Source organism: Lacerta agilis, chromosome 13, assembly GCF_009819535.1.
Source record: "Lacerta agilis isolate rLacAgi1 chromosome 13, rLacAgi1.pri, whole genome shotgun sequence".
Lineage (NCBI taxonomy): Eukaryota > Metazoa > Chordata > Lepidosauria > Squamata > Lacertidae > Lacerta > Lacerta agilis.
In genome coordinates, this window is record NC_046324.1 from 15,521,379 (window position 1) to 15,548,157 (window position 26,779).

Here is a 26,779-nt window from a genome sequence, read left to right on the forward strand (position 1 = left end):
TCTTTGTCTAGCTCCTTCCCTTTGACCTTACCGCCTTGGGTGACCCTGCTGGGAGTACGAGATTCCTGACGGCTTCGCTCACAAGGGTCATTGGAACACGCAAGTCCTCTCACCACGACAAGGTGATGGTCCAGCGAGTGGGATCATTTAAATACAAGATTAGCTAGCCCCTTAGTCTTTGCAATCCGGATAGTCACAGACAAGCTAAGGGGTGGTCAGAGAGCCACATCTTTACAATGCATCTTATGGTTGAAATGCTGACTATATATTTATTATATCATTTCTGCTGCAATAATTTTGTCAGCACTTTCGCATCCAAATCCCTAAACTGTTTTACTTGGAGAACAGCCCTGCTATTTTGGTGGAACCGATTCCCCAAGTACGAGCGGCAATTCTATATGCATTTGCACAAGCTCCCCATGTAAGTACTGTTTTACTCAGGAGTAATCTTAACCGAGTCCAATGAGGCTTACTACCACAAATGCAGTGTTATCCTTTGCTGGCAGTTAGATACACACAAGTTTAAGAAGAAAGAGAGAGAAAGTGGTACGTAAGGAGGTCAAATGGCAACGAAATGTAAAAAGAACAGGCTGTGAACATCCAATTACATCTCAAAATGGATGTAAAATAAGAGCAGCAACCAGAAAACCCCTTAAGGTAGCTGCTTTCTTCATTCCTATCAACTTGACCATGTTTCCCAGTTGCTTGCTTTTTGGCTGTGGATGTGCCGAGGAAGGAACGTGGCTCCTTACCAGAATTTCTTCGAACTAAATATAATTTTGCTCCTTGGAAAATGGCAAAAATGAGAAGCTGAACGCTTCCAAATCCTCTAAAACCGATCCGCCCATTTGAGCCACTGCAATGTCACACTCTGAATATTTGAGTTGGCGGCGGCAGCAGCACCACGAAAAAAAAATTGATCTGTGCAGGATCAGGGCTTAAAATTAGAATCGGTGATGAGGGTTCGGATTGGCCCATGTTAATCAGCAGCTGTGCGGCCACTGCAGAGCAAGTATTTACGGTACCATAACCAGGAGGCATTCTACCACTTAACAGGCCTCTGGCCACCCTTGCTTTGCAGTTAATACGTCCATTAGGTTCCTTGCTCATCTGACATGCTGCTCTCCCCATGTGGCTACAAATCGGAAATCAGTCGTAGTAACAGGAAAATATAGCCAAGACTTTGATCTATGGCAAATCTGACTGTCACATCTCTTCCTGGAGTCTATGACATTCAGTCAAGCTAAAGCTGTGATCTCTCAAAGACTGAGGGACATTGCTAGACAAGATGATATTGCCCTTGTGAAACCTGGGGTGTTTTTTGGAGATCAGATATTCCAGATTTCACCAGCCCCCTATCTGGCGGAAATCCACTATGTGGAATACCACAGACTCCTCACAGCCACTAGGTTAAATGTTCTGGAATTGGCGGTTTTGTGGGGAAGAGACAGGGGAGTTCCATATACCCAGGGATCCTGTCCCTGTGCCCAGGGAGCGGCTGAGTCAACTGAACATATCCTTTTGACCTGCCCATTTTATGCAGATCTTAGACAAAAATTTATAGCTCCACTCCTAGGCCAATTTAGCCTAGTAGACAGAGAAAGACAGGTTTTGTTTTTGTTGAACAATTTCACTGGTACCACAACTTTCTTGGTTGCCAAATTTATTTATTTTTTTGGCCCTTAAATGCCATAAGGTTAAAATCGACAGTACTGACATGGGTCTAAATGTATAATCTACTTCTCATTGTATGTTTTAGTGTTAAGCTCCTTGAGATGTTTAGACATTTTAATTTTTGTATGGATAATGATTGTGTACTGGCTGACGGTTGAATAAATTTTATTGATTGATTTATCGATTGATTGATCTATGGCAAATTAATAAATGCTTAATCTAAGAAGAACCCTCTCTCGTAACGCTAGAATCTGTAGACATGCAATGTTGGAAGATTCAGGACAGACAAAGGGAAACACTTCTGAATGCAGCACACAGTTAAACTTTGGAACTCCTTGCCACAAGAGGCAGTGGTAGCCACCAACTTGGATGGCTTTAAAAGAGAATTAGACAAATCCATAAGAGGAGAAGCCTGTCCCATCATTGCTATCCTCTGCCTCCATGGTTTAAGCACGCCTATCCAGAAATGTAGAATATTTATGTTTGATTTTAACATATTGCTGATTTTAATTTTTTTAAAGTGATAATTTCATTGTTTCATTCCCTTTGTAAACCACTTTGTGGTGTGTGTTTCTCACAGGCAGGCAGAATTTAATATTTATGAAATAAATAATAAAAATGTAGAAGGAAATGCAGCTAAAATCCCTGTAGCGGGGGCGTTGTTGTTGTTTAAAAAAAACCTGAGTAATAATAATAATAACAATAATCATTATTTTAATGTATCCTAATATCTGTTGGAAGCCACCCAGAGTGGCTGGGGAAACCCAGCCAGATGGGCAGGGTACAAATAATAAATTATTATTGTTGTTGTTGTTATTAATTATTATTATATGGTCTCGGCAGCCACTTCCTTTGCAAATTCAGTTGCAAAGGCCAGCCTAAAAAATATGGCTTTCAAAAAACTGGTAGGGAGTTTCTCAGGACAAGGCCTGCCAAAAGGAAAGCCTGGCCCCTAGTGATTGTTTTGGTGCATTAGGAATCAGCCCTTCTGGTACTTTGGCTCCAAGTTATTGAAGTGATTTTGCGCCTAGGTAGACCTGCAGACCAATAGCACCAACGCTTTGAATTGTGCTGGAAGGGGAGGTGAACGAATCTCAAGTTTCTTACCAGCAGACCATTGGAGCCATGGATGGTGACGCAGCGAGAAAAGGCATGGTGGATGGAGATGTCCTTCACGTAGGTAGGAGGGTGATAGCCGCCCTTCTCATCCACATCTCCGGACATGTGGAAGTGGATTGGGTAGTGTCCCAGTGACTGCTGGCCCATGTGCTTCAGTTCAATCCCTTCCATGTGGACAGCCTTGAATCCAAGGCCAAGCTAGAGAACAACACACACACACCATCATCATCATCAACAACAACAACAACTACCTGCGGGTTCAAAACTTGTGCAGGGCGCTTTCAGGGTTGTTGTTTCCGTTTGTCGAATGAGTGTGATCCAGGGCTTTTAAGGCCACACCTGCACTATACATTTAAAGTGGCATCAAACCACTTTAAGCACTCGTTGCTTCCTTCAAAGAATTCTGGGAAGCGTAGTTGTTAAAGCTACTGACAGTTGTTAGGAGACCCGTTGAAACTAATGGATCTTGAGTAGAACAGTGGATGCAATCCCATAAGGACATAGGAAACTGCCTTAAACTGAATCAGACCATCTAGCTCAGTACTGGGTCCATCTAGCTGATGTACTGTCTACACTGAATGGCAGGAGCCCTTGGGGATTTCAGACCAGGAATTTAACCTAAAACCTTCTGCATGCAAAGCAGACCCTCTACCACTGAGCTTTCCCCCAACAATTGCTTTTTAGAATTGTTTGCTATCGTTTTGTATGCTGCTTAGGAGACTGCTGTTTGGTACAAAAGGACACATCGGTACAGGAGCTGCATAAATAAATTCTCATCTTGAAAAGTATTGCACTTTAAATGCCCATAGATCTATTGGCATGATTGTGCCCACGCTCCATAAAATTTCTGCCGCCGACATAAAGTCTGAGATTGGATATGTTAGGTGCAAGTGTTCAATGTCATTTCAGACTCCCCCCAGCCACATGGAAGAAATTTCCCAGCGCAGGGGTGGGGGGAAGCCAGCAATACATAGACACCAAGCAATACCTTGATATGGCCTCCAAAGGTGTCAAAATCAAAGAAGGAACACAGATCACTGTTGTAATTGTAGCATTCCTTGGCCATCTCTCCCATCACGAGAATGTTGCGACTTAGCAAGCCTACTTCTGCTCTCATGTCCACTCCATCGATCACCTCTCCCGTGTGAAGGTAGTTTGCTTTCCCTAAAGGAGCAGGAAATGAAAATTCGCCATTAACAAATCCATTTTCTAACTTCTATTTATTTTAATTTATTCCACAAGATTAATTGCCCTACGACCACAAAGCAGTTAGCAAACATAACAAAGCAATGAAATTATCAGCAAAATAGGCACCCCTCCAGATCAGTAGCCCTTTGATTTGCTGGCAACTGGATTCCATACTTCCAAGTTTGACTGTTCCAACTATTCCAATGAGATGCCACAGAACTTCGGGGGGGTTTACAGCTTAAGTGTACTGCTAGGAACCTTACGTCACTTCAAAAATCGGTCCAGCTGATGATAGGAGGCTGCTTTGTACTGAGTCAGACAACTGGTCCCTCTCATTCAGCACCCTCTGCATCAGGGATGAGTCAACCTGTGGACCTCCAGGTGTTCCTGAACACCTATCAGCCCCCGACAGCATAGCCAAAGTTCAGAGATGATGGGAGTTGTAGTCCAGGAACAGATGGAGGCCACCACAGGGACTACCCACTAGTCTACACTGAACAGCAGAAGCTCTTCAGGGTTTTCTGGAAGATGTCTCTTCCAGCCCTACCTGGAGAGGCCAGCGATGGAAGCCTTCTGCATACTGAGCATGTGTTCTACCGCTGGGCTATTATGGTTTTATAATTTGTTGCAAACTGTCCAGAGTGGCTGGGGCAACCCAGTCAGATGGGCAGCATATACAGAAATCATCATCACAACCACCACTATGAATATTCACTGCAAAGTAAGTGGATTCATTTACAAGTGTACACACATAGGATTGCAGCTTACATATTGCAGTTCATACACAAGCACACACACACATATATGAATGATTCTTTCCTGCTTCTTCCCCTCACCCTCTACAAACCAGAGACGACTTTTTAAACTTATCCCTCCTCCATATGTCACTGTGTCTTTTACACACGGACGCACCATGTCTTCCCTGATTCAGCTGTTTTGCAATGGGGTGAGGGGGGGTGGGGGAGGAAGGAAGCAGGAAGAGATTATCTTACTGCCCACATTCTGAACTGGTCCAGTAAAAACAAGCAATACACTCATTAAATAAATGCTGTGCTCAAAGAGCATATATGTTTTACACTTGCAGATATTTTCTTTCGGGAGAGGCGTGCACACTCAACATTTATAACTGGAAACAAATGCCAAAAGCTCAGAAATAGCCAAGTCAAAATTGTTCCTTGCAAAGAAGATATAGGAGAAGTGTTATCTGCTTTAAAACAAGAAAACAGGCAGAATGACCATCATTTTTACAAGGAGGAATGAATATTTCAATGTGCCTGGAAGCTGCTATGTGTCTCTCTGGGCCTGCCATTCAGTGGCAGGGACGCGGGTGGCGCTGTGGTCTAAACCACTGAGCCTCTTGGGCTTGTTGATCGTAAGGCTGACAGTTCAAATCCATGCGACGGGGGTGGGCTCCCGTTGCTTTGTCCCAGCTCCTGCCAACCTAGCAGTTCGAAAGCATACCAAATAAATAGGTACCACCATGGCGGGAAGGTCAACGGCATTTCCGTGCATTCTGGTTTCCGTCACGGTGTCCCGTTGCGCCAGAAGCAGTTTAGTTATGGTGGACACATGACCTGGAAAGCTGACTGTGGACAAACACCGGCTCCCTCAGCCTGAAACATGAGCTCTGCACCACATAGTCAAATTTGACTGGATCAAACTGTCCAGGAGCCCTTTATCTTTACCTTTTTACCATTCAGTGGCAACCCACTGCAGAATTGCCATCAGTGAGAGGTGATGAGCTTCAGCATATGGTTTTGCCCTAACTGCAACCGTGTCCATGGGCTCAGTATTTAAGTCCTCTGTCACAGAACAAGGGTGGGTGTTGTAGCCCTGTTCCGTTGCCAAGCAAGCAGGAGCTAGGAGTCCCCGAGGAACTCTTGCCTGAGAGCAGAATCCACACACAAAGTCTCACAGTCCAGAAGTCAGGGGGTCCAGATGATCCAAGAGTTAAGGGTCCAGATGGGAAGCAGGAAGCAGCAACGTAGGACCAGGAACTACGGGCATTGTTTCCAGCATCTGGCTGCTGCTGAGAGCTCTGTTTAAGAAGGCTGGAGCCAGCTGGTTCTCATCAGTGCCTTCTCCTCTTGTGTCCTTGAAAGCTGCTCAGCTGCAGGTGGAGTCACTCCCCCTTCAGGCTGCTGTTCAGCAGGTGAAGGTGAATCCTGGCCCATGACAGTGGGGAAACTCTGGCCAGTGAGCAAATTTTTGCCCACCAGCCATTTCCCCCAAACCATGCCCGTCTGTCATCTGTTGACACCACTGTCAAAGTGTTCCCTGCAGGGAAAGAGCTGGAAAAGCAGAGAGCAGGACTGAACTATCCGCTTATCCTGCTTTGCTTTGCCATGGCATTTCTTGTGAGGAACACGCTGGTGAAGCAGACCCCACAATCCCAACACCGCCACCTCACAGGTCAACTTTGAAAGGAGGACAGGACTTCTCACCTATCAGTCAGCTCACACCACCAGCTGATTGACATGTAGGTGGCCCCACCCACCTGCCAAGTTTGCCCACCACAGTCCCGGGGCCGAAAAGGTTCTTCATTCCTGTCACAGAGGACAATATTCACTTATAGAGGAAACCTAACGATGGCTGCGCTAGAAGGACACTACCAAGTGAGGACAAAAACTGTCCCATCTCCTAGGTGGCTCCAACTTGAGACCCAAGCCTGCCATTTAACCTGTGCAGGCCCACTGTGGTTCCGAATTCTCAAGCCACAGTAGGATGGAACAAAGCAGGTGGCCAGAAGACTCTCTCAATGTGCACAAAGACCCTTGCTGCAAATTGCCATCATAGCAATAACAGATGCCAGCTCCACATCTTGGCTACAACATGCCTTTGTGTCACACAAGGAGGGCAGAGGGAGCTATCCCACCCACTTTCCGGTGCAGTTTTCAGTGAACGGAGAAGGTGCTATCATTTGAGCCTGCTGCGGCTGTTGTTTGCTGAAGCAGATCTGAGCACAAGGTGTTATCAGATGGAGACCTGGTGGAGCCAGAAAGGGGAGATCCCTGCAAAACTTCATACGGAACTTTGATAAGGAGGGCAAAAGAATTCATCTGTGTCCAATGGTGCAGATAGTAAATAAAAGTGAGCGTTTCTCCTCTGTAGTTGTTGCTGCTGTCCATCCATTTTCTGCTGCGTCCTCCCTCAACCCCCAATTCCTGCAAGGCTTCATCTCTCTCTCCCCTTTAAAATAAAAATAAAAATGTACCATTTCCTCCAGCCAACTCAAGTTTTATTATGTGCATACGGTCTACAGACAAAAAGCCTACAAAATTAACTGGAGGGACATACGTGCTTCAAATAATTGGCTATCTGCTCAGGGCCATTATACAGAAATACGTTTTCTGCTGTCAGTTTGCTATGTGTTTTAATCGCAGCAGTGAACAGATTTAGCTATTTTTCACCCTCTGACATAAAGGCCTGGAATCTGCAAATAGAACTGGCATAAAAACCAGAAGACATTCCTGGGTAAGGTTCAAGCAGTGGACAAATAATCACTTAACGTAACCCATTGCAGAAGTTGCATTATTCAATTCAAGCGCTCTCTCTCTCTCTCTCTCTCTCTCTCTCTCTCCCTCCCTCCCTCCCTCCCTCCCCTCCCCACTTCTAACGTTTTTTTAAATCTCCCACAAGCTCCAGCTTATTCTCGATCTTGTCTTGCTGGACGCATGATGTTTATATGGCACATGATTTTTATATTGCATTTTAAGTGCACTGGAGTGGTGCAGATGCATTGAAGCAATGTGGTTGCGGATGGGAGAGAAGTTCGGGTCTGTTCATCTTTGAAGGCAATTCTACCTAATTCACACTATTCCAAAAAAAGCAATATGCAAAGTGAAACACATCCATCCTTCAAAATTCACACTCCTCTAAATTTCCCAGTGCAGTTCTGAAGCCAGGTAACATGTGCAGAAATAGATACACTAGGGTAAATCATGCATAGAAATGCATATATTACTGCAAAAAAATACAAAAACACATTATATTAGGGGGAATTGCTTTGCAAAAAATGCACGTATTAGGCAAAATTGCATACAAACATGGTGAGTTGGGAGAAATTTGTGCTGAAATGCTGGTTTCAAACTAATATGGAAATCTGGAGCACTGAAAACTGTGGGGATTGGAAAAATGAGGAAAGGAGCAAAACCAGAATTTGTAAGATTTAGCTATCCCTAGGCATGGGGCAAGCTTCCCAAAATAAATGTCTTGGGGATTCTACAAAACTCTTTTTATGAAAGGTACACGTGCCTGGGATTTAGAATAAGAAGATCTCAGGTTTGCATGTGCTTGGGTTTTATTTAACACCTGCAGAGACATGCTAAGAATGCTAAATGCCAACAAGAATGTTGACTATGCTCTAAGGGAGTTCTATATATAAAACTCACACGCTGGGTGTTTGTTTTCTTGTTGTGCTTTTGCCGACTCGGGGGAAATTCAAGATAAGGAAATGGGTCTCAGGTGGTTTCTGTCCTCCGCTGCCCTCTCCTTACGGAGTATTGATACCACATTCACCCCAGACAATAGCTTTAAACTGGGTTCCTGGAATGCTTGATGGTAAATTAAAACACACCAAGAACGTCTATTTCTGCAGGAGGTTAATTTGGCAAGTGATGCCATCAGCAGGGAAACTAGAAATTTGTGTGACACACACACAAAGACACACACAAATAGCCAAGAACCAGGCTGGGATGTTCAATAGGACTGTTCCAGACAGAACCCAGGAATGACTTGTGCTTCCCTCTCCTTCCTCTTCTGGGTCTCGCATTCAGCTTTCTTCGTTTACCTGCTCTTAAAACACTGATTGCCTCCTTCTTCAATCCTATGCATCCCCCTTCCTCCTTCTCCTTTTTTGCCCTTACTCAATATTTGCCACGAAAATCCCAGGATTTTCCCACCAGAATAAACGACGCAGAATCAAATGAAAATCTTACTCGGGAACCGGTTCTTGCAAAATCTCGGCATTCTGTCAAGTTTACAACGTTTGCATTACTCACAGCTGAGAAATTTGCTCCCACAAATTGTCAGGATGGCCCCTGACTCAGCCAGTTTTAAAAGAGGATTGGTCAAATTCACGGAGGGCAACGCTATCATTCATCGCTAGACATAGTGGCTTTTTGTACTACCTCTATTGTCACAGGCAGGTTGCCTCTGAATATCAGTTTGCTGGGAATCACAAGTGAAGAGAAGGCTTTGGCACTCAGGTCTCGCTTGTGGGCTTCCCAGACATGTGGCAGCCCCTGTCGGCAGCTAGACTGGTGACTGCGAGTTGCCGCCGGGACCACATAACACCGGTCCTGAGAGATCTACATTGGCTCCCAGTGCATTTTCGAGCACAATTCAAAGTGTTGGTGTCAACCTTTAAAGCCCTAAATGGCCTCGGTCCTGTATACCTGAAGGAGCGTCTCCACCCCCATCATTCAGCCCGGACACTGAGATCCAGCGCCGAGGGCCTTCTGGTGGTTCCCTCATTGCGAGAGGTGAGGTTACAGGGAACCAGGCAGAGGGCCTTTTCGGTAGTGGCGCCCACCCTGTGGAACACCCTTCCATCAGATGTCAAGGAAATAAGCAGCTATCCTATTTTTAAGAGACATCTGAAGGCAGCCCTGTTTAGGGACGTTTTTAATATCTAACGCTGTATTGCTTTAACATTCGTTTGGGAGCCGCCCAGAGTGGCTGGGGAAGCTCAGCCAAATGGGTGGGGTACAGATTAATAATAATAATAATAATAATAATGCCGATTTTCCTTAAAAATAGTTCAAAAGCGGGTGTTTTTTGTTTGTTTGTTTTTGCAACATTGCCAAAAAGGCTCATCAACTTTTCTGCCCGGATTTTTGCCATATGAAGTATGGAAACCCTACCATAGGTACCTGACCACTGTGAGAACAGGATTCCTTGGCATTGTTCCCTCATTGGAAGTTCCAGCTTATTTAACATCTCTCTCTATTGCTAGCCACCGCTTTACTTTTATCAAAGCACGTTTTAATGACTTCCCCTCAAACGTCCTTTTTCATAGATTTTGCTAAGGGCCAAGTCTCGGCTTTATGTACCTGTGATAACCGCTCGATTGAAACCCTACATCACATAGTGTTTATTTGCCCTCTATATTGTGCTGCCCGAAAGAATTTATTGCTTCCACTAATTCCAAAACTGCCGGGGCATTTAGAAGAGGCTCACCTTGCTCTTTTGTTGCAAGATTCTGATACGATTGTAACTCAAAAATTTTAACCTCAGTAGTGACACTCAAGAGACGCAATGGATTGTTATACACAACTTGAAATTTTTAAATTTCCATTATAAGTTATTTAATTTGTATATCTTTTAACCTATTTTGTTGTTAGCAATTGTAAATCAGACTGTGCGCGTTTTCTCTGTTCTTGTTTGTTATGTCTATGGGCTTAAAGCCGAAATAAATAAACTGAACTGAGAACAGGATGTTCAACTAGATGGTCCTTTGGTTTGATCCAGCAGCGCTCTTCTTATTTTCGTACAATGAGATGAATCTGGAGTGGGTGCTGTAATATGGATTACTAGGTACGCATAGTGCCCTTATTGCAGGGGACCTAAATTATCCCGGAACCTCTCCTCATAGAAACTCCACACCATGACTATTAAAGGGTCTGATCCATGTTGCTTTGCTATGGGAAGTAAAATACATCTGTGGCATAGACCAGGGGTTTCTGGGTGGTTGCAATACAGTGTCCCTGATGAGATTTCTTTATGTAGCTCATTTCTGGCTTTTAGAAAACAGCAGAGTGCTATATTGGAAATCTCAAGATCATTGGATGGAAGAATGTTTTTGACCCAAACTGCTTTTAGATTTATTTATTGTTTATAATTGTTTTTAGAACGTTTCTGCTTTGTTTGCCACCCTGCTTCCTTATGGAGGAAGGGTTGGATATAAGTTCAGTAAATGACAGCTATCATTTTCATCATCCTGTTCCACCGCTGGGATACAGAATCCTAGAACTGTAGAGTTGGAAGGGACCCAGAGCTTGATAGTTTAATGCTCTGCAATGCAGGAATAGGCAACCACCCCATAGGGGGGGTTTGAACCTGCAACCTTGGCGTTATCAGCACCCTGCTCTAACCATCTGAGCTATATGTGTACTTTCTTATGCTGCTATTGTTTTGTACTGTTTACTTTTTAAATTTTTTATCCCTTTTAGCTTTTTTGGGGGGGAAGGGGCAGGTTTTATTTTCTTTAATGTGATATCCATAAACCCAGAGAGAGGCAGCATAGGGTTTTGTGTTTGTTTTTAACGCACAAGAGACCTGTTGTGGCAAGAAATTCTGTTTTTGCTCTGTTTGGGGCAACAAGAATGCAGGGCCAGCTGCCAATTTACATTAGGCGCTTGGTGAGCAACCAGCCCCATGGGGCACATCAGAGAGACAGATGTGAAAGAAAGCTCTTCATATCGGAGGCAAGAACATCTCACCCCAAAGAACTGTAAATGAGGTCTGCGGTTAGAGTGTACCGTCAAGGCTTTCGCTTGGTGGATGCAGACAAACAGTTATTGTGACACCAGCCACACTGTTTAGTTTTGCACACTCTTCCACACATGGCCTGCTGTATAAATTAGGGGAGGGGAGGGGTGCGTGGGTCGCAAGCAGAGCACGTGTAATGCATTCAAAAAGTTTCTGCTGGATTTAAGCCCCAGGTTGTCTGGCAATAAAAGACCTAAGGTGGCAGTTCCCGTGGAAGTCAATTCTGTTTCCTGATGTTTCCATAACTGTTAATTTCCTCACTATATTTTAGCTTCCCTGCCAAAAGTATAGCCAAATATAGCACAAGTTTAGTGCTTATTTCCATGTGATTTGCAAACATATTTTTTTTTTCTGAAAGCAAATAATGTGGAAACGAGCACTAAACTTGAGCAATCGTCTGCTGCATTTCTCGAAGTGACTTCTTTGTTGTGTAAAAGCTCAAATGTCATACGGATATTAACAGTCATGACTACATGACTACGAATGCAGCCTAAGACACATGAAGCTACCTTGTTACCGAGTGAATTTAGTGAATTTCGTGCATTGGTTTGGCAGGCAACAGCTCTGCAAAGATTTCGACACAGGGTTGTTGTTTTTTTCTGAAAGCTGTGCTATCAAATATTATGATGACCTTCCTCTTGGAGAATTTAATTTGGGGTTTTTTTTTACATGCAAAGCAAATCACTTAACACTGAGCTTCAGGCCTTGGAATGCAGTCAAAATATACTGTGCTAGAAAGAACAATCTGCATCCATTTGTAAAAGTAGCAGTCAGTCCACGTGCTGGCTAGAGCAACGATCTGACTCAGCAGAATGCAGTTTTATATAATTACATCTAGGAAATCCATGAAATCCATATGTACATTGCCGCATGGGATGACTATCTGCACACGCAGGTGTGATGATGTAGATTATCACACGTGTGCGCATTTCATTGCGTGCACATGCAGTGTACCAACAACAAAATAATTGCATGTGCAGCCATCAGAAGCGGCAACCTAGCAGAATATATTTCCTGTGCTCCAGTTAGCACTTTGGCAAACCTACTCGTGAAGAGAGAAAGAAGGAACACAAGCATAGGAGGACAGGTGGTAACTGGTGTAGCACAGATGATAGAAAGAGAATCAATTATGGAAACCAGGAAGTAGCTATAAGGGAGAAATTTGATTCAGTTCACATTTAAAGCAGCGCTTTCCCAAATCCCACTTTCTAAAACAAGATGCAAAGTGAGCCTGCAAAACTCACACTTCTCTGAATTTTGCAATGCAGATCTCCAGCTGAGTAAATGTCTACAAATAATGCATATACTAAGGTAAGGTTTGCATACGAATGCAAATATTTGTGAAAATAATATGCAAATACTATTAGGGATAATATTTCATTTGCAAAGATGTGCATAGTAGGCGAAACCGCACACTAAAATTCGCAGTAGAATGCTGATGAATTTGCATGAGGGGGGAAAAGTGGAGCACTGAGTTTAAGATTGGAAAAATGAGAAACAGAAAATGATAAAATCACACACCCCTATCAGGAAGTCTCTGGTTTAAATATCTCCTCTCTCATTAACTCAGTAGATGGCCTTAGGCAACTCTCTCTCCCCACTCTCACCATCTGCAGTATGTACTTCACTTATCTCAGGGACGGGGAACCTATGGCCCTCCAGATATCACTGGATTACAACTTCCATCATCCCTGACCATTGAACATGTTTGCTGCGGCTGTTCGGAGCTTAAGCCCATCTGGAGGGTCACAGGTTCCCCATCCCTACCTTGCAGGGTTGTTGTGAGAAATGCACCTAGATCATGTACACAGAGCCAGTGTGGTGTAGTGGTTAAGAGTGGTAGACTCGTAATCTGGGGAACCGGGTTCGTATCTCCGCTCCTCCACATGCAGCTACTGGGTGACCTTGGGCTAGTCACACTTCTCTGAAGTCTCTCAGCCCCACTCACCTCACAGAGTGTTTGTTGTGGGGGAGGAAGGGAAAGGAGAATGTTAGCCGCTTTGAGACTCCTTCGGGTAGTGATAAAGTGGGATATCAAATCCAAACTCTTCTATTATTATTAATTATTATTATTATTATTATTATGGATCACCACCTTTTTGTCCTATATGTTCAGATATTTTGTTACCACCAGACAAGTTTGGAGAAAGTTCTCCTATCACTTGCCATGATAACCACTACTCATTGACTGCTTTATCATATTTTATATACCTATTTATTTATAAAAAAATATATATACAGTTATTCATTAAAAAAATCAGAGTGGTTTGCAACCACAGCATATAAAAACCATGTAAAAGAGTTAAAACCAGAATTTTTCCAACTACTGTACAGTGATACCTCGTGTTACGTACTGTCCCCGTTACGAATGCTGCGGGTTACGCACTTTGCTAACCCGGAAGTAGATTCCCTTGTTGCGACCTTTGCCCTGGGATGCGAGCGGAAGTTGCACTCCGACAGCATGGCAGCAGCAGGAGGCGCCATTAACACAAGTGCACCTCATGTTATGAGCAGTTTCCTGTTATGAACGGACCTCCAGAACCGATTACGTACATAACACAAGGTACCACTGTATCTCAATTGCCTGCCTAGGCCTGATGAAATAAAAGAGTTTTCAACAGGCATTTAAAAATTGAAACAGAATTTGCCTGCTGAATCTCTATTGGCAGAGTAGTCGATAACTATGGATTATAATACATGTCCGAGATGCAGTCAGCCACCAAGGACAAAATGGCCTCATTTCCTTCTAAACAAATAAAAAGGGTATAGATGGGCAAACTCGTGAGAAACAAGCCCCACATCTGATTTGAGAAATGTCCAGTTCTAATGAGCTTTTCCCACACTTTTGGATTCCCACAGATTGAGCCGCCTCGGAGGTCTGCTGATAATCGGACTTTCACACAGTCAAGATACATTCACAGATGAACTGTAACCAGCCATCTATTATAAGGGTGTTCTGGTCTGAACAATGACACCCACCAGTTCATTCATGTTATTTATTATCTCGTACATTAGAAGGGCGTTGCATCATTTCTGCCCGTTTGTGAAACTTATCAAGGGTTGGACACTTCACATGTGGCTCCGTAGCTGCAGATAAGGCTGGGAATTATTGCTGTTTGATCTTCTACCCTGTCCCACCCTTCCTGCCTTCCATTTTGCTGCCTTTCGCTCTGGGCATCTCCAGAGTTCTTCGAAATCCAGATGCACAGCATGAAAAAATTTGAATCCATTCCCTGGGGGCAGCGAGGACACAAACCATAGAAAAACAACACCTAATTAGTGATAGGAAAGCTGAGAAACATCGTTCAACTGAGAGGGACTTTGCCGAACCTTTTTGCCCCATTCCCATGAACTGGAGGCAGAATTCTGCATGAAAATCAGCTGTGCAAAGTATGTAGAAGCGGCTTATTATAGGGTGAGGTAAGGAAAGAACAGTGCCCCCCCAAAAAAGAATTATGGGAACTGTAGTTTGTTAAGGGTGCTGTGAGTTGTTGGGAGGCACCTAGTCCCCTCACGGAGCTACAATTTCCTGAGTGGTTTAACAGTCAATCTCTCTTCCCAAGGAACTCTGGGAAATGTAGCTCTGTGAGGGGAATGGGGGCTACTAATAAGTCTCAGCACCCTTCACAAACCACATTTCTCAGGATTCTTGCAGAGAAGCTGCTTAAAGAGGTATCACACTGCTTTAAATGTATAGTGCAGATGCAACCTTCAGCTTGTATGATCCTCAAGACCTGGCATGGGCCTGGTGTGAGGAGGAACCGTGATCTTCCTGAAACTAAGCAGATGTGGTCATATGCCTGCTTGTGGGCTTTCCCATGGAACCCCATTTGTATTGCTGTAATATCTGTGAAGGAACAATGTTGAATATAAATGTACTAATAGATAAACCTGCTCCTTTTGCATATTTTTGCTCCACAAAGCACCATGAACAATGACAGTGCGGGACAAATTAAGTCCATGGAGAAGTTTTAAAAATCTAAATCCTTTTCTTTCTTTTATTAAAAAAGTACACTGTGCATTTTTTTAATTGTTTGCAATAATTTTCTATCATTTCTTTAAAAACCAATTTGTCCCCATCCAATAGACCCTGATTTAAACCTAAAACCTTCTCACATGCATCCATCACTGGAGGTCAGTGCAGCAAATCTTTACTGATTAATCTGTTCCGTCTGAGGTGGGTATTCAATGCTTTGGGAACACACCTTATTCCAAACTCATGCTTAGAGATAATTTGTGAGAAATTGACTCTTCCCCCACTGGCAATCTCTTCTGAACTTGTGCAGAGTCTCCTCTAGACCAAATAACCTGTGCCTGAAGTTCACATAATGATGGTTAAAAAGGGTGAGATTCTAATAACTTAGACATCCATGTTTCGACAACTTCACACGGAAGCTCACCTCACTTTTTCTGTTCCTTTGAAATTAAAATAACATCAGCAACATTGACAGCATACAGGAGTGCCAGCTTGGCCCCACGGGCGATGGGAGCCATGCTGTATGCATGTCCCTGGCACTGAAATTTGTGGGTGCCTGGCCCCTTCATGGGGAATTTTGTGGGTGCTCAGGCACTCAGGGCCCCAGGGAGTTGGCACCTATGACAGCATATGATGAAAGCATGAGGTGGAATTTTGCAGTGGCTGCTCGAGTTAGGCAACTCCTGTCCCGACATCAATTTATCAGTCTTCTTCTGGGTACAACGCCTCAATAGCTGTCTTCACTTACACCACTCAAGTTATTTTATCTTCACTCATTCAGGGTAGGTGTTCATGTGTGAGAGTGTGAAATACTTATTGCACACAGCTGAACGCTCCACTCCTGACCGCCTGTAGATGCCCAGTTCCCGTCTGTTTCTCTGAAGTTTTGTTTGTCAAGCCAGCATAATTTATTAGCAGGAACTGTTAAAAACAGCTCAACTCATTTGGCCAAATATCCTAATGCAGAGTGCATGAAAATATCGCTAAACGATGAGGACACTGGTTATAATTAGCACTTGACTCAGTCACAAAAGGCGTTATAAAACCACAAATCTCTAGTTTAACCATTAGGCGGTTGTATTAGGCGGATGTTATTCACGCAACAAACTTAACAGTTACCACCATTCCCCCTTTGTGTTTTTATAGTGGCATGGCAGAAATAAATTCAACTCATACCTGGTACCCCAGCAGAATCTCACCTTGCCCAAATTTTGCAAGATAAGGATCCTCATATGACCTTGCAAGTGGCAAGGTACCTGGTCGCTGTTCTCTCCCAAAAGTGACGCAAAGGATTACTGCACAACTAAGTAAAGGTATATTATGTTATCCCACTTTATTGTAAATACACATTTATTTTTATCTATTTAATTTTTTAATATCATTTGGGATGACTGTGGTATGCGATATGTTATATCAGCTGATGTACCTACCTTGCATAAGTTTGTTACCTACCATATTTTTCGCTCTATAAGATGCACCTGAACATAAGACGCACCTAGTTTTTAGAGGAGGAAAGCCCTGCTTTTTTGAGTATCAGCTGAAAGTGGTGCAGCTTTTTTGCAAAGGGAAAAGCCCTGCTTTTTTGAGGATCAGCTGAAAGTGGTGCAGCTTTTTTTGCAAAGGGAAAAGCCCTGCTTTTTGAGTATCAGCTGAAAGTAGTGCAGCTTTTTTGCAAAGGGAAAAGCCCTGCTTTTTTGAGGATCAGCTGAAAGTGGTGCAGCTTTTTTTGCAAAGGGAAAAGCCCTGCTTTTTTGAGGATCAGCTGAAAGTGGTGCAGGTTCTTTTTCAAAGAGGAAAAGCCCCGTTTTTTGGGGGTTCAACTCACAGTTCTGCAGCTTCTAGTCCTACAGCCATTTCTACAGTTTCCAGACAGATAATCTAATCAGCCAGTCACATGTCACTCGGGAAACAAACAGCCTCCTTCTGCATTCAACAATAGAGGCCAGGGCAAGGGGGCGGGGCTGGAAAGGGAGCCTTATCTCTCCCCCGATCACTTGCTGAACAGCTGTTCAGCGGCTTCCTTTCAACACCCCATTCTCTCTTTGTAAAAAAAAGAGCACAATCTGCTTTTGGCCACTAGGCAATTCGGCTCCAGGGACCATGCATTCGCTCCATAAGATGCACAGACATTTCCCCTTACTTTTTAGAAGGGAAAAAGTACGTCTTGTGGAGCGAAAAATACGGTATGTGTTTTATTTGTATGGGCCTATGGCTGTAAATAAACATCTATCTATCAACTGATACCGCTTTCCCCAATACCAGGCTGTAGCGGTGAGAAGAAAAGAATATTTACTAGTTGCAATTTTGTCTGCTTCAAAAACTCAGAAGCAATGCCTATCCGTAGCTGAGCTATCATCTGTTTAATAATATTACTAGAAACCATTACAGAATGATTGACTCCAAACCTGTTGAAGTGCAACAGGATTCCGCGGAAGACATAAAACTAAGTCTTTGTTGTTGTTCAGTCGTGTCCGACTCTTCGTGACCCCATGGACCAGAGCACGACTTAGAGTAAATTAATTAACATGACTAAGTTAGGTCCATTGATTTCTATGGGCCTATTTTGTATAAAACTTTGTTGAATACATCCTTTATCCCTAACTCTCCCTGACTAATGTTTATCAACACTTTCTATGAGAAGTCCAGGAAAAGATATTCAACAGTTCTCCTGTTTCTATTGCACAGGGCAGTGAACTAGAGACAGGAGGAATTTTCCATCGATGCCACCTCATTATGCAACCGAGGCCAGCACTGTGCAACCAACTTGGATTCTCAGAAGCCAGCCAACACTTCTCCACTGCAAAGCAGTGCTGGGAGGATGCCATTTTTAGCAGAGAAACTGCAAATGGAGGGGGGGGGGAGGTGCTTAACCCTTCTCCTGCCACTTTCCTTCTGCAACTCCCCACTAGCATGGTTTTCAGATACTAGTGGAACCCAAGCAATACACCCTGTCCCAGCTTTGTTTTCATTGACTACCGCCCAAGATTGTTCTCATGACGTAACCTGTGTCACAAGCATTTCATGTGGTTTTCCCAATCATCCAAGTGTTTCTGGGGAAAGGGGGAAAAACACCGTCAACGCTGCTGATACATTTTTCTCACAGAGAGCCTGCCATCTTTAGTCATGAGCCTATGATGCATTTGAAACCAGAATAACATTTCCCTTGGCACAAAGCACCAAGCTCCTTTCAGCCCATTTCACAAAGGGCCAGCTACAGGTCTTACTGAGCAGGTTACAATGTATATAATGGGGGCATGTGGTTGTCAAGGAGTGACCTATATTTGGGGCTGTGTTTTGTATAGCACGGTGTTGACCAAATTTCTGACAACAACAGGACCACTGCTTATATTTACATAGTGCTGGTTGTTCATTTTATCAATGATCCTTACAACAATCCCATAAGGTAGGCCAGTTTTATGCACTCCATTTCCTCCCTTTCATTAGGGTTCAACTTCTCTGAATAACACCTCTATCATCATCATCAACAACAACAACATCATCATCATTGCACTGACTCCTTCACTGTTACATTCAATCCAAGCTTTTTCTCTGTCTCTTGGCTGCTGTTATTTATCTCCTCTTTTCCTCCTTGTCCGCTTTGTTTATCTGCTATCCAATCTTATTTTAAAACCCAACATCCCAGTCCCTTTTCCCTAATGGAAAGACACAAGCTTACAAGGAATTTGAACGGTTCACTGATTTTTAGGCACGAGGTTTAAAAATAACGCAGACAAAAAGAGAGAGGGTGCTTCTAGACTGTTGCCATTTGTGAAATTAAAGCTGATTTTGTGTTCTTGCGCAACAAACCTGTCTGCACCCCTCCCCCCCCCACCATCACCAGACATTTTGCAATGAGGAAAGTAATGGGAAGAGATACTGAAAAGTGTGGGGCAACAACTGCTTGACGCAGTACAGTGGTACCTCGGGTTAAGAACTTAATTCGTTCTGGAGGTCCGTTCTTAACCTGAAACTGTTCTTAACCTGAGACACCACTTTAGCTAATGGGGCCTCCCGCTGCTGCCACACGGTTTCTGTTCTTACCCTGAAGCAAAGTTCTTAACCCAAGGTACTATTTCTGGGTTAGCGGAGTCTGTAACCTGAAGCGTCTGTAACCTCAAGCGTCTGTAACCCGAGGTACCGCTGTATCATCTAACCTCCCCACAAACACATCAGAATGAATGCTCAGTAAATGGGAAACCTCATCTAATCTCCCTGCAAATAAATCGGGCTGAATGCTTAATAAACAGGTCACTGGGAAGCAGCAAGAGACACAAACTGTGCAGCATCATTGACATCAAAATCATGAATTCCAGTACGATGACCTACCCGCCACTTTGACTTCATGGGGTCCACAGGCTCTGCAGGGCAAGATCTGGAATTCTTCGGCTTGATACATGGAATAATCTGTACTGGCCACAACTATCTTGTCTCCAACCTTCCATGACTGCGCATTATCAGCCAGTCTCAAGATGGTGCTGTTTACATTGGTGTCAACCATGACTGTAAGCTTGGGTCTCACTGGATAGCCAACACAGTACACACACACACAAAATAAATAATTGGGGAAGAGGGGGGGGGGGGTTGGAGAGACAGGATATTTAAAATACTTCACAGATTGTTCACTTAATCTTATAGGACATGTTTCACACCAACAAAAGTGAGTGGTTGACTGGCCCCAAGGAAATACAAGACAACTCCTCCAACCATGCCGCCGGGTTCTTTTTTAATGTGCAAAACTCAACAAGCGAAACAAAATAGGCTCCATTCATTATTTACTGGCAAGTGTGTTTTTCCACTAACCCCTTCACTAAATTTAAATGCAGCTCTTTGTGGGCCCACGGCACCACACCCTCACAGACCCAGCATTTACGGTTGCTCAGAGCTGTCATTTAAAGATGCTGCAGAAGCTGTCTTCAGCATAATACAATGGTTTCCTCATGCTGATCAACAAACAGCCATCTTTCTTTTCCTTCTATTTTTGCCTTTTGAAAAATGAAGGTAAAAAGAACTGCATGGAATCACTGGCTTGCTTAAAATGAACGGCTGCAAAATAAAACAACCGCTTTCTGAAATAATTGTCGCTTCTCCCGTGTTGATGGCATTCACCACAAGAATTAACCCTCCTGCTTATATTTGATGGAGGGAAGAGATATTGAGCACCTTGTGAAACACTTCAGTGGAGTTTTAGGTGGGTGTTGGTGATGCCAATGTGCCACTCTTGGAATTGTTGAGCATGTATAACGGAAAGTCCTATCTTGACTAGCATTCTATGTAGGCCACACTATTGTGATTTCCCGTATCCTTTTAGAGACCTTTAAGATTACAGTCGTACCTTGGTTCTCGAACACCTTGGTACTCGTACATTTTGGCTCCTGAACGCCGCAAACTCGGAAGTAAGTGTTCTGGTTTGTGAATGTTTTTCGGAAGCCGAACATCCAACACGGCTTGCATGGCTTCCAATTAAGTGCAGGAAGCTCCTGCAGCCAATCGGAAGCTGTGCCTTGGTTTTCGAACAATTTGAAGAGTCAAACGGACTCCCGGAACGGATTAAGTTTGAGAACCAAGGTATGACTGTACTAGATGCTTTGTGACTAACTGCTGGGAGATGTGTGTCAGGATAACTTTTTTTTTAAATTATATTTTATTAAGGTGATTTCAGTAAAAAGAAATTAAGTGATACAGAAAAGAAGGAGGAAAAGTGAAAGGGAGAAAAAATAGCAAAGATACATATGAAAGCGAGAATATGGAGGGGGGAAAGCAATATATGATATTCCCATACATTCTTATATAAATTGGTATAGTGTTATTGTCCTAGTGCTTATGTAAATGTTAATAAAGGTAAAGGTACCCCTGACCATTAGGTCCAGTCGTGTCCGACTCTGGAGTTGCACACTCATGTCGCTCTATAGGCCGAGGGAGCCAGCGTTTGTCCGCAGACAGCTTCCAGGTCATGTGGCCAGCATGACTATCTAAGCCGCTTCTGGTGAACCAGAGCAGCGCATGGAAATGCCGTTTACCTTCCCACCGGAGCGGTACCTATTTATCTACTTGCACTTGACATACTTTCGAACTGCTAGGTTGGCAGGAGCAGGGACCAAACAACAGGAGCTCACCCTGTCGCAGGGATTCGAAACAATGACCTTCTGATCAGCAAGCCCTAGGCTCTGTGGTTTAGACCACAGTGCCACCCATGTCCGTAAATGTTAATAGCCTACTACATTTTGTATAAACTCATTCCAAATGTTAACGTATTTATCCATACAGAGTCTGTGCCTGTAAGCAGCCCATTAATGAATTGTGAGTGATGTCATATCATCAGTCCATTGATTGAAAGGTATCATACTTTTATTTTTCCAATTCCCCAATATCAATCTCTTGGCCACAGTGTGTCAGTATAAGTTGGTGCATGAGGACTAGAAACTTGGTTGGGAGAATGGGAAGCTAGTAAGCAGAAATGGAAAGTGTTTGGATGAGAAAGACACCACAGAATTAGAAGGTGTTTCAAACTCATGGAAAGCCTCCATTGCTGAGGTATTTATAGTTCTGAGGTAAAATGCTACTTCCTCTACAATAAGTAGGCCAGTAGAAGCAACTTTTGCCCAAGCTTTTAAAATGATTCACATACCGGGCTTGCCACATAAGAAGCGCACTCTGTAGTTACGGCAGCCTCCGGGAGTCTGTCCTGGGCCACGGCAGAAAAACCTATAATCTCGGCCACTTTTGTAGTGAACCTCAGTTGTCAGATTCACTCCATCGAGTGTGACTGCCTGGAAGGGGGACAGAAACGCAAGTTGAGTAGTAATCGAGCGTGAAAAATAAAATAAAAGTTGTGTGCTCAACAACACCTGTGCAATGAGGGGGAAAAACAGGTGTTTTGCTTTCACATGAAACTGTACACCTGCTGGATCAGACCAAAGGCCCATCTAGTCCAGCTTTCACAGTAGCCAACCCACAAGCAGGATCCAAATTCAAAAACACTCTCTGCACCTGTGATTTCCAGTAACTGGTACACAAGAGACATATTGTCTCCAACAGTGGAGATGTTGAATCAAACTACAAGCTGCTGCATAACAATGTTTTTATTATTGTTTGTGCCACAGAGATACCAAGGCTCTCTCTCATTTTGGCAGCTTGTTCAGCAGTTACCTCCACTAGCAATTGTTTTATTTCATGCCGCTGCTTGTTTTACAAAGTACTGGGTCTGTGAAAGAGTTCGCTTTTTCAGAACAACATCTTAACCAGACCGGGAAAATAGCATAACATCCAGAGAATCCTGGGAAGTGTCGTTTGTTACGGGTGCCGAGAGTTGCTGGGAGACTCTCTCTTCCCCTCACAGACCCACAATTCTCACAGTCCTTTAAAATTCAGTTCCTGAAGCTCTGTGAGGGGGGAACAGAGTCTCCTAACAGCCCTCAGCACCCTCTCAGCACTTCCCAGGATTCTTTGGGGGAAGCCTTGACTACAGTGATAGGATAATGCGTTAAATGTATATTGAGGGCCGTGGCTTCAGTCCTTGAATGAGAAACAAGCCCTAGCTCCCAGCTGGCTTTCAAAGCGTCTCTCTGGCAAGCATCTCTATCACACCCATCTACATAGAGTAGTTAGAAAACCAGAGGCTACCCAAAAGCCGTGTGGTCTAATAAACTGTTTTCATTTTACAGCTATAAACTCAATATAAAATGGTTGAAATGGTTGGTTGACAACTGGAAAGGGGAAGAGGGATGCAGCAGCAGGGAGAGGTCGGTCCCCTTGGCTGTCCTACCTGGATGTCAATGGGGTGATCACAGACTTCGGGGTGAGCAGCCCGAAAATCTGAAAGTCGCTCTCCGTCTTTGGATTTTGCTTTTTCAGGCTTGTCAAACCATTCTGTCCATTCCACATCTGGGGCAGCATTGGAAGGGGAGGGGGGAGAAGAGAAGGAAAAGCAGTCAACATGAAGGAAGGTCATTTTGGACGGAACAACCTTAACCAATGCGACAAAAATGTGTTCCACTGATGTTGGTGCCAAGCACCGTTAGCAAGTCTCTTCCACAACTGCCCACTCCCTGGCTCTGGTTGTGGGTCTGTCAGCTGCTATTTGGGGATGCTGTGAAGTGCGTCAAGCCGTGTGTGTGTGTGTGTGTGTGTGTGTAGGGGGAAGCATGGTGCTATTATTAAAAGTTGCATGGATTCACAACACAAATACAGTATAAGCTTAACAGCTTACCCATTTGTGCTAAAGTTAAGTAACTTTAAGTCAACGGCATTCCAATACTGCACTAAAAGTGCTCTGCAGAAACCTAGAACAAGTGAAATGATGCAGCTTATAGGGGCTGACAGCCGCCTATGCTACTGCAAACTCTTAAAATAGTCACATTTTTAATCTGACACAAGCCATATACACACCATGCAACTGATGCCACTTTAAACTGTCAATGCTTCCCCTAAAGAATGGTGGGAACTGTAGTTTGCTAAGGGTGCTTAGGAGTTGTTGGGAGACCCCTATTGCCCTCCCAGAGCTCCAATTCTCAGAGTGGTTTAATGATCAATTCCTCTTCAAAGGGAACTCTGGAGAATTATAGCTCAACGAGGGAAACAATTCTCAGCGCCCTTAGCAAACTACAGCTCCCAGAATACTTCAGGGACAACCAGGACTGTTTTAAAGTGGGATCATAGCACTTTAGATGTATGATGTGAATGTGGTCATAGTTATTCAGAGGCCATTTTGCTGCCCTGCTGCAATGAAAGCCTAGAGGAGAGAGAGAGAATGAACTGATGAATGGGGAAAGAGGGGGAGGGTTGCCCACCCACCTTTTACATTAGCCCCACCCATTTTTATTTTTATTTTGCTGTGGTCCCACCTACTGCCACCCAGGGGAATGTGGCCCTCATGCCCGAAAAGGTGACCTACCCCTGGATCTGAAGGAATGGTTTATGCAACAATGAAGATGATTCCAAACTGCTCTATTTAGCTGCCTGCACAGTCTGATCATATAACCACACCATATAGTTACAGCACATTCAGTCCACATGACTTCCTCCAAAGAGTCCTGGGAATTGCAGTTTGTTGAGCATGTTGGGCGTTGTTTGTAGTTTGCGGACTCTTTGGGGAAAGTTATGTACTTTAAAAGGGACGCGGGTGCCACTGTGGGTTAAACCACAGAGCCTAGGGCTTGCCGATCAGAAGGTCGGCGGTTCGAATCCCCGCGACAGGGCAAGCTCCTGTTGTTCGGTCCCTGCTCCTGCCCACCTAGCAGTTTGAAAACATGTCAAAGTGCAAGTAGATAAATAGGTACCACTCTGGCGGGAAGGTAAACGGCGTTTCCGTGCGCTGCTCTGGTTCGCCAGAAGCGGCTTTGTCATGCTGGCCACATGACCCGGAAGCTGTACACCAGCTCCCTCGGCCAGTAACGCAAGATGAGTGCCGCAACCCCAGAGTCGGACACGACTGGACCTAATGGTCAGGGGTCCTTAAAAATGTACTTTAAATGTGTGTTGAATGTGCCCCATAATGTGCATTGTGGATCTCCCCACGCTTCAGGGTAGTGAAAAATAGTGATGGTGCCAGGGCTGGGGGTGAGGCCTCACCTTGAACCCACTCACTGGTTGAAGAGACATTGAAATGCTCTCCGTTGTCTGCTTGGAAGAGTTTGAATACCTTGGCAATGGCTGAGCCTCGGTGTCCTGCAAAAGGCAAAGTACAACAAGTTACTAGCAGCCCCAGCCCTTCTGGATGAGTACAGAGAGGCTGTCGACACTTCAACATTCCTGCTCCTCTTGGGATTTCGGACTGGTTTGGTAAGTACCTGCAACATTTCAAACACAAGTGCTAGATCTTGGCATCATTCCTCCCATCCATTATGGGGTGTTTGCTCCCCTGCTGAAAGGGAGAGTCTGCAAAATCAGCACAAATAGTCAGGGTGGAGAATTAGAGATTCCCCCCACCCACCCACCCCTCATCATATTCTAGCTCCAGAACAGGTCCCCCTGACGTCCTCCTGCAAGAACGTCTTAACAATACAGCAGTAAGGGCACATGGAAAGTTCCATTCCAATTCATCTTTTTTAGGTAACACATTCATTTAGCTTTTGCAAGAAATCCAAGCGTCTTGCCTCAAGAGGTCCTGGAGGGGAAACTGCATTTTCCGCAGGGGCCATGCTAATCTTCTCTGTATCATTCCAATTTTAAGTATATGTGCTGCCGAAGCGAGCACGGGAAAACTGCATTTTCCAACCACTCGAAATGCAGCCTTTAGAAACATCTAAAAGGATGAGCAATTCCCCTGACCGTTAGGTCCAGCCGCGGATGGCTCTGGGGTTGCGGCGCTCACCTCGCTCTATAGGCCGAGGGAGCCGGCGTTTTGTCTGCAGACAGTTTTTCCGGGTCATGTGGCGAGCATGACTAAGCCGCTTCTTGCAAACCAGAACAGCGCATGGAAACACTGTTTACCTTCCCGCCAGAGTGGTACCTATTTATCTACTTGCACTTGACGTGCTTTCGAAATGCTAGGTGGGAGCTGTGACCGAACAATGGGAGCTCACCCCATCGCAGGGATTCAAACCGTCAACCTTCTGATCGGCAAGCCCTAGGGCTCTGTGGGTTAGACCACAGCGCCACCTACTTAATTTTCCACTACTAGTTTCTTGCAGGTTCTGGGAGATAAACAATTTGACAGGTTGTTTTTGCTTTTTTTTTTTAAAGTTAACCAGGAAGGAGGAAGAACTTTGTGAAACGCCTTTGTGTCTGCATTCATGTGTGCTGTTTGCGTTTGGGGAAACAGCTCTTGCTTTATTGCCCTCTTTGCATGCCTGCCTGTCCTCCCATCCACGGCTTGTATATTTTGTACCCCTACACTTGTTACAAAGGCAAGTCATTGGTACACTCTCCCTGCAAGGAAATGGGCTGCGTAAAAACTGGAACTTCCTACTTGCTATGAAGTTGGGAGTGCAAAAGAGCAGACAACATCTGGGTTCAGATGTGCCACAAAAACAAGGTTTGTTTAGCTGAACTGTGGTTTTGCTTTATGTCTGAACCCAAACCTGCCCACAAGCTGTGGTTTATTTAGGGCCGACAAACTAAAACCACAGTTTGAGCCAGGTCTGCAAACTGTAGCTGTTACCGCATCTGAATTTAAGGCTTTCAAATGAAAGAGCCCCTGTTCTGCCTCAAGAACTATTGCACTATGAGCAACAGAAGTAAACTGATGAAGCTAAGTCCTGAGGAGATCGGATCCGAAAGCAGGCAAGCAGCTCTAAACCTTGATTTGCCTGCTCTGTTGTCTGGGAACTCAAATCATTGACTTGTCCACACCTCTGCTTGTCCCTGCACCGATCCGAGCAGCTTTCTGTTTGT

At 44.2% G+C, this 26,779-nt stretch overlaps 1 protein-coding gene and 1 pseudogene across 1 annotated transcript in view; both read right to left on the reverse strand.

Annotated features, from left to right (window-relative positions):
* Positions 1 to 26,779, reverse strand: part of CEMIP (cell migration inducing hyaluronidase 1) — a 160,571-nt gene that overhangs the window by 27,960 nt on the left and 105,832 nt on the right. The window contains exons 8-13 of the mRNA XM_033167983.1: positions 25,016 to 25,111; positions 23,211 to 23,329; positions 22,074 to 22,215; positions 19,775 to 19,966; positions 3,782 to 3,957; positions 2,782 to 2,991 (exon numbers count right to left, since the gene is read on the reverse strand). Coding sequence (XP_033023874.1) covers positions 2,782 to 2,991; positions 3,782 to 3,957; positions 19,775 to 19,966; positions 22,074 to 22,215; positions 23,211 to 23,329; positions 25,016 to 25,111 — 935 coding nt within the window. The remainder of the gene's footprint in view (positions 1 to 2,781; positions 2,992 to 3,781; positions 3,958 to 19,774; positions 19,967 to 22,073; positions 22,216 to 23,210; positions 23,330 to 25,015; positions 25,112 to 26,779) is intronic.
* On the reverse strand, positions 25,570 to 25,640 carry LOC117057223 (annotated as a pseudogene).